This window comes from Haliotis asinina, chromosome 15 (assembly GCF_037392515.1).
Source record: "Haliotis asinina isolate JCU_RB_2024 chromosome 15, JCU_Hal_asi_v2, whole genome shotgun sequence".
Lineage (NCBI taxonomy): Eukaryota > Metazoa > Mollusca > Gastropoda > Lepetellida > Haliotidae > Haliotis > Haliotis asinina.
This window is the reverse complement of record NC_090294.1, coordinates 31033744-31045983: the sequence shown is the minus strand read 5'-3', so window position 1 is coordinate 31045983 and position 12240 is coordinate 31033744. Positions and strand designations below refer to the sequence as shown.

The 12240-nt window shown below is 38.4% G+C and overlaps 1 protein-coding gene across 2 annotated transcripts in view; it reads left to right on the top strand.

The window, feature by feature from the left end:
* The window catches only part of LOC137265398 (protein neuralized-like), a 56739-nt gene that overhangs the window by 30837 nt on the left and 13662 nt on the right, over positions 1 to 12240 (top strand). For both annotated transcript variants that reach the window (XM_067800798.1, XM_067800797.1), the window contains exon 3: positions 1105 to 1602. In XM_067800798.1, coding sequence (XP_067656899.1) covers positions 1105 to 1602 — 498 coding nt within the window. The remainder of the gene's footprint in view (positions 1 to 1104; positions 1603 to 12240) is intronic.

Sequence of the window (12240 nt, the reverse complement as noted above, 5' to 3'; positions counted from 1 at the left end):
TTCGCCAACACTGACTAAACTGGTCCTTCATCAGTGCCAATTTATTAGAGTCATCCCATTTAATGTAATTTAATCCCTTTGAACTGTTTTAAGCTTATCTGGCCTATGCAGCAAGTGTTGTTTTTAGGAAAACATCACTCATTGCATACATGCGGAAGTACTCCACTGAATGGTGTTCAGGATTAGCGACAAACTTTAATATGTGATTGGACTTACTTCAGATAAAACTTTCAAATGCAAGTAAGCTTTGAAACTGTCAAACTAAACTATGTTTTGAGAATTTGGCAAGCCGCAAAAATATTGTGACATAAAAATGCCTGTTGGTCGCCACTCGCAAAAATATAATGACGCAAAAGATTTGTGATTTACAGTATTTATGTGCTACTGTTCATATATCAAGAGCATAGAAGATTCTATAACAATGGTCCTTGCAGTGTTCATCATCATGTTGTAAAGCACAAGCCATTCAAGATAAGTAATTTATTGTGACTGAATATTTTTAGACTATGCTTAAGACAAATTAGTCACTGTAACACCTGTGAGACCGAATTGGCTAGGTATTGTTGAAATGTACGTAGCCCTACAAACTTTATCAGCTCATTCTTAGCACATTGGCTATGATGAACATTAAGAATTCCTACAGTCTAAATAAACTTATCCTCAGTACTTTTCATTACACTCCACTACTGAGTCTAAAAAAACCTTATGGGAGGTCGCGTCAGGTAACCTTTGAGATTGTTATGATTAATATTTTTTCACTATTGTTCGTCAGAGCATGAACAAGTTTGCTGTTTTTGCAAGCACACAAAGTAGTAATAGCATCCTGATACTGGTAGTAAACATTGTTCAGGTTTGCCCTGAGTTTGTATCCAGATTTGTGAGCGCCATACCTAGGTGTTTGTGGCTTTCACCAAAGAGGTAATCCTTGAAGATCTTTATTACTTTTGGTTCCCTTCACCCACACCCAGCTGGCATACTGCTTTATAAGAGAGATACTGTTAAAAGTATCGTTTAGCCAAATTCTCAGACTCATTTTAGATATGTAGAATTTGGTAGGTATTAACTGTAATTGTTTTAGACATGTATTCTGTGCTTTGATTACAGATCAGACTGTGGCCCTCAACAACCGTGTACAGCATCCAAACACTTCTTCCTCTGTGTCGGTGGAACAAGAACTCTTCTCCTTTTCCTCATTCTCAGTGAATGAGTCGACATCACAGCTCCCTATTGTCAGATATCATGCAAATATAGATTTCCAACACATGACATTTCACGACAATCGAGGCAAAAACATTCGGCTGACAGCAGATAAGACTATTGCCTGTCGACTCCGTGATGAGTACTGTAATGCTTATGTGTTTACCTCCTGCCCTTTGCGGTGTGGGGAGAAGGTTGTCATCCAAATATTAGGCATTGATCGCTCCTATGTTGGTGGACTTGCTTTCGGAATGACTGCATGTGATCCCAATAGGATTTCTACTGATGATCTACCAGATGATTCCGATCTGCTGCTGGACAGGCCAGAGTACTGGGTGGTCAACAAGGATGTATGCCGGACTCCGGATATTGGTGATGAGCTTAGTTTCTTTCTCACAAATGAAGGTATGTTACGTTTCATAATTTAAATGATTTAACCTTGAAGTTAATCATTCATTGTCACATTGATAACTTGGGGTCAGTTCCCAAGATGGGTGCAACATGTACAGTCCATTCCTAGTGTCTCCTGGCTTGACTATTAATAGGTCATTGCTAAAAGCGTCAGAAAGCCATGCACATATGTTTCAGGTTGAAATACGTGATTATTGAGTGGAATAAATTAGAGATGCTGTTAAATCATGCTGGTGAAGTCAGGTTATCATAACCTCAATTTGTGGGAAACAAAAGATGATTGCCTCATAAATATCTTTATATATCTGAAAAGCTGCATGAGAATCGTAAGAATTGATTTATTATCATGTCTATAGACTAACAGCTAGTCTCTGAAATGAACATATTTTACTGAAAAAATGTTCATAGTGAAAAAAAATAATATGATAAAATGGAGCCCAGAAGACTATCTTCATTTTCAGAAGCTATGGAAATCTAAACTTGCCACATTTTCTAGGGCTTTCATGGATATATATACTTCAGGGTCTGTACGACAGACTAACATGTCTAGTGCTTACATGAGCTGAAATCTGTTTACAGTGTATATGTGCAGTCAGGCAGATGAGATATTTTAAGCAATGTTGAAAGTTTGTGATGTTTTCAGCATGTGCAGTACATCGCTGCCCTTGAGGCAGACCAGGCATGGTGAAATGTTCATCCATTACTGACTATAATCTCTTAGCTGCTTCAGTTTTCCCCCTATAAATTTCATGCTAGCTCCCATAAAAAGTGATGAACCATTTCTTGGCAACCTGGACCCCATATGTTAGAAACCTTTCCATAACAATTATTTTCAGTCTTTCCTGACAGATAAACCTCCTTCTTCATTTGACTGTCAGAGTCACATCATCAACCAAATCCAGTTTGTTCCACTATCAAGATTATTTGTAATCATTAGGACAAGCCCATTACAGATTATGGGCCATAGACCTTGAGCTCAATGAGTTGCTGGCCTGTTATTGGTCAGTTGTCAAGAGGTATCATGGTGCCATGCCCAGTTTCAGCTAGCAAGTACAGTCAAACTTGTGGACAGTATTGTCAATATATTAGGTTAAAGAAGTTTCATTCTTTAGATTCATCAAGGTTCAAAATTAACACTTTGACGTATGAAATTTGCTATTCAAAGTTTTATTTTGCTACCTGAAAAAAACATTGTATGGACAACTTGCTGCTTGGTACTTTTTATTGAAACTGCTCACGTTCATCAATTAGTTAATATTTCAAAGGATAGATCTCCACTTTTGCACTTTCACTTGTAAACTTACCTATACTGTTATTTTACTATCCCTAAATTGCTCATCAGAGCTTTTATTGGTTACTAACAACAGAGAACCAGTCAACTCAGAGCATCAGTATAACATTACTGCTTCCAATATTTGATGATGGGCATTTGTCATTTCCTGAGTAAGGACAATAAAACCTTGTCTGCTAGTACCAGGAGACCTAATACAGTTCCATGTGGCCAAAGACAGTATTGGGAATGGGTGGGAGAATTTAACAGCAATACGAAAGAATGCTGCTACCTGATAAGGGATTTTGCTTCCTACATTTACATTAGGTAGCAAGTACTTGCTACTAGCTGAAAAAGTGAATTTCGAACACTGGTCTTATGTACCACAATATTAATTTTGCATGCTTGGTATAGCAGGTGATTTCAAATGCAAATTTTGTCATGTTTTTAATTTTTATTTGGTTGTCAAGCACTTTCAAATATGTCTGTGATTCCAAAATACATGTCCTCAAAGATAATGTGAATTCTCAGTTACTACCCTTCTACACTTCCTTAGTCTCAAAGATGGCAGCATGGACAGGCATTTTCACCAGCATCTTAATGTTTTCTGTTATTGAACTTCTGTTCATTATTATTATCAGGAATGATGTTCTGATTGCCTCTGGATTAAAACTTTGGAATAGCACAATAGATCATGGTATCTAACGCAGTGCAGCTTTGTGTATCACCTCCAGTACCCATCTCTTGAAAAAAACCGCTTCTGTTTCTGTATTCAATGTTATTTGCACTAACAGATCTCTTCTATATGTGGAATTCAAGTACTGAAGTCAATGTCCTATTTATCAATGGAAGAACCACCTGGCCTGTATTTAAACATGTGGTGAAGTAGTAAAAATATATATTTGAAATTAAAAGAAATGCTGAAAGTGCCAGTTATGATTCATCTTTTGAAAAACATTGAATGACACAATACCTAAACATACAAAACAGTGCAGTGCTTGATGTGTATTGAATTGACTTGCTTATTGGTTGGCTTATGTTAATATTGTTATTTACTACAAAACAGGGCTGATGGCAATATGTATCCTGGTAACATTCAAGGCAATTTTGTGTCTGGTTTACTGAGGTATATGGTTGAAGAGGTTGGTCACAAAGGCATTTTGTTTTTCTGAAAGAGACATGACTTACAAAGTCAAAACATTCTGAAACGCCTTGGATAAATGAAGACTGGATGGGTGGGCGTGCCTGGGAACATGAGAACATGTTGGAATCAGGAACCCTCCTCCTGGTGTAGCAGGAAAACTGTCAAAACTTCAGTCACTTTAATAGTATTACCAGTGACATTGACAGCAAAGTCACACCCAAATCTATCAGTGTTACCATCTGCAAGAAGAATTGGTCACTTGTCAAACAAACAATTCTACAAGAGAAATCTGTCACGTAAGGGTAAAACTGGGCAGTGGAGTCAATCTTTCTCAATATATTCCTGATATGTTTACAACTGCATCTGTTGACTTTAAGACCCAATAGAGGAGTACCACAAACCACACTTGTAGACTCTACAGTTCTATGTTGTATCTGTTCTTGTGGGAAAATTGCTACTGCAGGTGGACAAACTATTCATAAAGTACCCATAGAGCAATGGGGACTTAAAAACGTCCTAGTGATAAACTGCTTGAGGATGTTTCCAACACCTTGCACACCTTCCATCGAATAATATCTACTATATCAAGTTGTGCTGAATTGTCTTTAAAACATCTTTTAAGACAGTGAATAGAACATGTTGTTGTGACTGTGTAGGATTAAAGTAAACACATCTGTCGAAGCATAACATGGTCTCTTAATGCAACAGATATATAGGCTACATATGGATTATGTTGTTATGTTTAGCGCTTCAGCAACTGTAGTGTTTATAGTACTGTTCTAATCATTATCTGATATGCATCATCAGCATTTTTCCCCACTTAAAAGTACCCCCAGAAGTGACTGCTGAGAGACATGTCCAAAACTTTAGCCATTGAACATGGTGATTTGAGCAGGGCTGTGATCCATCAAGGCTAGGAGGTGTTGCAGTGTGCTCAGTGGCGCAAGGCTGTCACTTCCACAGAGCACCCAATATTCCTGCTTGTCAATTAGAGCAAAACCAACTGTCTGTAACCTTGAAGAGTCATTCACCTGTATGCTCATGTAATAGACTGTGTTTTGAATTTATAGACCAGAGGCAATTTTCACAAAGTAATCTCAGCACAAAAATCCTGCTACTCTGTATTCTAAGATTAACACAATTGCAAATAGCATAGGTTGAAATAAGCGACAATAGATCAGACTGTGGATGGCAATTAGGTCGCTCAGGTGTGACAAGGGATTGCCAACGTACGTGGCATGAAATGCATGTGCTGCCTATTAGAGTTGTAACGATACGCCCATGCCACGATACGATACGTATCACGATACTGGTAGTCCGATACATACAATACGATACGTATCACGATATTTTGTCCTTGTATACAGAAAAATAAAAGTATTGGAAATAATGTGCTGTTATGTTATCATTTCAGGGAAGGTATTCTTCTTCTAAGAAAAATAAAACTCGTCATCATGAAAGACATTTTATTAAAAATGTTTAGGTAAAGTGTCAGTAAAGTTGTGTTTTCCCAAATAATGGAACTGCAGGGATCAACATTTTTGCACAGGTAACAAAATAGATTTGTGAAAATTATCGGAGCATATCCATGGCAATATTTTCCACGAAAATCTAAATAGAAGGGGAGACGGTGTTTTCGTAGACTGGTAAGTATGTAAGTATCGTGTTGAATCGATACACGACAATCGTATCGATGTATCATATCGTGCAGCTCTTGAATCGTGATAACTTGCGTATCGATTAATCGTCACAACTCTACTGCCTATTGGCACAAGGGGTCATCTGAAAGATATTTAATGCTTTTTCATGTGTGATGAATATATCTTCTCTATTGATTAATATGTTACATGTCTTTCTCTTCTGTGAGATACGTAAAAGAGTATGATACCCATAGAAAAACTTAAATCAGCCATCGTACTAAATGTCTCAAAATACATACTGGTGGCATGGCCACCTGAAGATTGACAGGAATGGCTATTATTACCCCCACCATGTGTTTAGTGCAAAGTTGGGTATATAGTATTAAGCTCCGTTTGTCTGCACTTACGTATGAATTGAAATATTTTAACACGGTGACTTCCTATCACAACTCCTATCAATCCTAGTTGAGTCTGCCACTATGAGTTATCTCGTCGCTACATCAGTGGTATTTTAAGACAAGTTGCACATGTTGGCAAAATAGGCGCAAGAAACATACCTCTCCTGGTGTCTTTTCACTTTTGCTTCCCCAGTTAAATTCTGCTGAAGGATTATCTTATCTCAAGATATCTATTTTCCCCAGCCCAACCCTGACCACTGTCTTCGACACTTGTCCTGGTTTTGCTTTTGACATGACCCCCATGTACCTGTTTATATTTACAGTGATATTGCGACTCCATGGTAGCTATATCCTTAATAGTTTCAGTATTAAAGTTCTTATGTTTTAATTCAGCTATTGTTTATAATGAATCTAAGTTTAATTTCAAAATGAGCATTTAAAAATTGTTCTTTGTAATGCAGTGTCATCACACATTACTTTGCATAAAGGTATGATCTGTTCCAGATAATTTGCTTTGAACTTAGGAAGAATCCACTTTGTTCATTTCTGCACTAATATCTCATCAGTAAAGTCCTGTCACTATGTTTCCTATCTGCCTACCACTGAGACTGTAGTTAGACTAAACATAGTTTAACAGATATTTCACATTTTCCCATATCAACTACATCAATGGTAGATAAATATGCCGAAAAAAAATAATGTTCTTTCTCCATTTCCGACAATGTTTTTTGACTGCCATAAGTCTTTGTTAGGCAGAGGAGTAATGATCATCTTAACAATAAATTTTCTTTGTGAACAGGGCACAACTCAGTTAAAACATAGAATCTGAAGGCAGGTGGATTTGAACCAAAGTGCCAAACACATAGTCTTGGAGGCAGTTCCTTAAGTGTTTATAAACAGCCATTATCAGGACTGGTATACCTAGCCAGACAACCCCAGCACCTGGAGCCTTGTATAAACCTTCACAACAGTGTTTACCTCCATAGCTTTTTGATTGTTAGAAAATGTCTTAATTGGTGAGTATTTTGGAGAAGATAGACCAGGTGGAGATAGGGAACTAGGTGCAGAGGAATTGCCTTGAGATACAAAATACATTAGCATTACAGGAATGATAATGTTCTGTGAGATTTGGTGTCCAAATAGGAATTGGAAAAACTGGTGAAAGTGACTGGTGATCCAGAAATGTTTTATCATGTTAATTCCACATATCCAGCTCACCAGAAACATGTAGGGCACTACATGTTGAAAGACCTGATTATGATCAGGGACTTACTTCAGTGACTACATGCTTATGCCTCCCTGTGGTTTGGCTGTTGCTCGTGCACTCAGTGACCTGACTGATTTGGTCTGGTCCACTCACTGACTGCTATGACATGGCTTGAACTTTCTAGACATCAGTTAATAACAACTTATACTCACTCAGTCTACTAACTGCAATAAGACAGGAATGGAAAAAGTCTATTTTCAAGTGTGCAAGGGTACACAAATGAAAACTAAAAATACATTATTCAAATGTGAACAATATTGTTATCTATAATATTTATTCATATATCATTTACAAAATGGTTGAAACACATTTTGCTATGGGCTAGATAATAAGCAGTCATGTTTTAAACTTTTTCTTTGAATTTTACAGCCAACCTTTTTTTTGATGTTGAACATTTGTGAAACATACTTTTCATAAAAACTGTTTAATGTGTAATGCTGCAATAAGCAGATTTCTAAGCAATATCTGTCGACTGAACACTCCAGTGATGGACCTCATGAGCATCAGTCCATGCAGTTGATTAGATGTGAGTGACTGTTGGTAGTACATCCTTGTCTCATTATTGTGGTTTCAAATGATAATCTTTATTAATTATGGTTTATACAGGTACCATTCAGGCCCAGTAAACTTATTTTGATTAGCATTGAAATTCAAGGGATTCCAAACCCAGCACGACGCTAATTTATGCTGTTGATTTCAGTGTGATAATGCACTGACATATTGATGTTTTTTCCCTAAGTCTATAGACTATGATAGATGGTGCATTTCTTCACTTGTTCAGAACACAGAAGTTTTAAGTTATGTAACTATGTAAGGTACCATGGTGATCTAGTGGGAAGCAAGAAGCTTTCACTCAATCTGTTTTGAGGGGTTTCTTTTCTAGTATGAAAACACTCGTACCCTGACTGATACTTAAACTGTTTACATACAGTTCATATACTATCTTGATCACTGGCTTGAAAAACAAGTGGGCACCAACTCCCCAGCTGAAACGGCACCATGGTTGACCATGGTCAACCACGGCTTACCACAGTAAACCATGGTATTACCATGGTTTACTGTGCTAAACCGTGGTCACCAACATTTCTAGACCATGGTAGACCATGGTCTAACATGGTCATCATGGCAGACCATGGTCATTATAGACCATGGTCACCAGTAACCATGGTAGACCATGGTCTTTTCCATTTTACCATGGTAGACCATGGTCATCACAACTCATGATCACCAGAAACCATGGTAGACCATGGTCATCGTCCTTTTGCCATGGCAGACCATGGACATCCTAGACAAAACCATGGTAAAACATGGTGTTTTCGTTCAAAGCAGTGGTTGACCATGGTCATTTCATGAAAGTCCATGGTAGACCATGGTCATCACAGAAAAATTTTACATTTTAAACTGTGATAAATAAAAAATTTAAAAGGGGAAACCTGATGGTTTCATGACTCTGTGTTTCATTTATGAATAACAAATCTTGTAGGTCCTTGTTCTTACATTTGTGTGCATTAAACAACTAAATCTTAACACCTCAGTGAGTGTTAAAATGTAGTGTGATTTAATAAAAAAAAATAGAACAGGATGTCATAAAAATAATCATAAGCGGAACTATTCACTGATTTTACTTACTAATAATTGCTGCAGAGATACACAAACAAAACAACTGACGTCTTATACTCTGGAAAAGCAAAACAAAAATAACCCTGTGTTCATCTGAAAATATAATAGGCATGGTTTATTTCTCCCGATCCCTTTGTTAAAGTTGTCCATTAAACTGTGTAAATCTCGTCTCTCTCTAATACTAGTTTTTGTGTGTGGGTGCCTTTTTCTTCTTGTTTTAAAATAAACACAACAAACATTGTAAGACAGAAAAGCTAAACAATGTCTCAGCAATATAGACAGTTCAAAGAAAAACTCACCTTTTGTTAATAGCTACGCAACTAGTTGATACTGTAGAGGTTTTCTAATTGCCCTGAATATTGATATTTAATCCATAAAGTACAGACCCTGACGCAAATATATCCAAGAATACCCATGTAAGTCTAGAAAATATGGATTGTAGATTCCCTTAACTTCAGGCTGCAAATGAAGAAAGTCCGTTAAAAACCGTTATGACTTAAAAAAATTGTGTAGCACAAGGTGTCAAAGTTCACGGTGCCTGTAAGGAAAGATTCCGTTTGTTCTCAGATTGTAGATTCCCTTAGCTTCTGCGAATGAAGAAAGTCTCAGCGCTCTATTTCATTGTATTATTATAGTATTATACTATAGTATTTTCAATATGAACTTTTTAAAGTAAAATATGTTCATTTCAGAGACTAGTTGTTAGTCTATCCATAAAGTAAAACTTTGAAGTACGCTGTCAAATTCGTCTCATTTCATTGAATTTCTCCCGTGATTTTCTCGATCGCAAGTGAGCAGATACTTATAAGAACGTCTTTCGCATTGTTTACGGTGAAGCAAAAACACAAAACAGTAAAAACAACAAACAATTCACTTGGTACTATAAACAGAAAGAAATGTTGAAAAGAATTTTGATATCGATGGTTTTTTTTACAGCTTTCCAAACGTACGTCGATCTACCCGTTGAAAAAAAAATCAGTGCTCTCCACTTTTGAACACATTTCACTGTCACATTCCGTTCACCACGTGCAAATACGACCATTAAAAAATTAGGTCAATTTTGACTAATGAAATTAAATTTATGGGCGGGGATATGTACATAAACTGTCCTTCCACAGATCGATCAAATCGATCAAGGGACGTGTGCACACAGAACATCAAGTTTTCGCAATTCCCACCGTTGAAAATAATACGACATATATATTTATTCAAATTTCGATGTTTATGCCGAAATACTGTAATTCTAGCCATTATTACATCGTAAGATTAGAAATTATCCACTGTTGTGAAGTAACACGAACGCGCGGTACATGGCTCCGATTTTCGCGCCAAACACGGCCACGCCCTTCGTTCTTCCGTAATCTATTGCGACTTCATGAGCGCTAACCGTACAGCTTATTTATTACATATGCAGTTACGACTATATTCCTGGTCGTAGTAGATCTATGTGTATATATCTATGAAAACGTGTTGGCTTTAATTTTTTTCTTAAAAAATACGTTTCCACTTCTAACTCGCACCATTCCGGGACAAGCCGAATGGGGACGATCTCTTCGCGGCACGATGCCATTGCTGCTAGTGCTATGTGTCACGTAGACCTGTGTGAGCGCGCAAAGCGAGCGAGAGGCGCCAAACACAACTTTTGCCAACAGACAACGATCTAAGCGAAGAATAACCTAACGTATTAGCGATTCACGGATTTGGAGGATAATCCAATGTTGGATATGTGAAGAAGGAATAGACTAGATTTATGCCGATGGATACGTCTCAGGTTGATTTCCAATGGAGATGAGCACGAGCGGTAAGTAAACAACAGCAATATTGAAATCGTTTTGAGTGCCCCGATATTTAAATTGTTTTGAGTACCTTAAGGTTCGCATACGAACATAGGTAAAGGGGTAAGCATCACTCTTTGATTAGAATGACGTAAGACAATGTAACAATAACATATACACCTGGAAATTAATCAAGCAACACCCCAATTTTTTCTATTGGAGCAACTTTGAAGTGTTCTGACAATCAAAATATGCCGGGTTGATATAGTTTGACACTTTTTTATTCAACAGACGATCTCTGACAAACAACTTAAAGGGAAAAAGTATCAAGACTTTGCTTTATTGCAACGAAATCCAAATTCTTAAAACTGTCTTAAATTCATGAAAAAATGGACACAATTTACTATTCATCCACAGACGTTGTTGTCAGGTGTATTAACACAAATGTCACATGGAAAGAAAGAACAGTCATCTGAGAGTCTGCACACCGACTTTCATCAATATCTAGTGTGTCCTCCCTGCGCACGCACCACCGATTCCAGACGCCTCCTCATTCCTTGGATGAGTCTCCGGATCTGATTCTGGGGGATCCTGTTCCACTCCTCATGCAGGGCAGCCGTCAATTCGTTGAGATTATGGACTGGTGGGTCTCTCTGCCTCACACGACGGCCAATAAAGTCCCACAAATGTTCAATGGGGTTGAGGTCAGGGCTCATGGCAGGCCATGGAATTCTGTCAATTGCATTTTGCCGCAAAAAATCATTTACAGCATGCGCCCTGTGAGGTCTAGCATTGTCGTCCATAAATATGGGTCTCGTTGCCAGAGGATGGTTCTCAAAATGAGGTACCACAGCCCTGTCAAGAACCTCCTGTTGGTAAGGAACACCGTTAAGGTTGCCACGGATGGTAATGATATCCAACTTGCAGTTCATGGAAATGCACCCCCATACCATAACGGAACCTCCCCCAAAGGCCACAGTCTCCTGGATGTTCCGTGGAGCCATTGCTGTGTTCCTCTGCCTCCAGACCCGAGTACGACCGTCCACCATGTGCAGCAAGAACCGGCTCTCATCTGAGAAATGGACCTTCCTCCAAGAGGCAATGTTCCAGTGCAAACGGTCATTACACCAGGCCAGTCGGGCTGCCTTATGGGCTGGAGACAGTCTGGGTCGCTTGATTGGCCTCCTTGCCCGGTATCCTGCAGCTTTCAGACGATTCCGAACAGTCCTGTTCGAGATGGGTCTCCCTGGAAGCCACTCCTGTCTCAACCGAGAGCTCGAGTCGAAGGACCTGCGCCGTACAAGTCTCAGTAAAGCTCTGTCCTCCCGGACTGTGGTCTTCCTGGGTCTTCCTGGTCTAGGCAGGTCTTTAACTTCATTAGTGGCCCGGTATTTTTTCAAAAGTTTTGAAATTATGGAATGATGTCGTCCGATTTGAGTCCCGATTTGTCTTAGAGACATACCAGCATTCCTCATGCCGATTATTTGCCAACGAGTGGCCTCTGATAATTTCCTACGT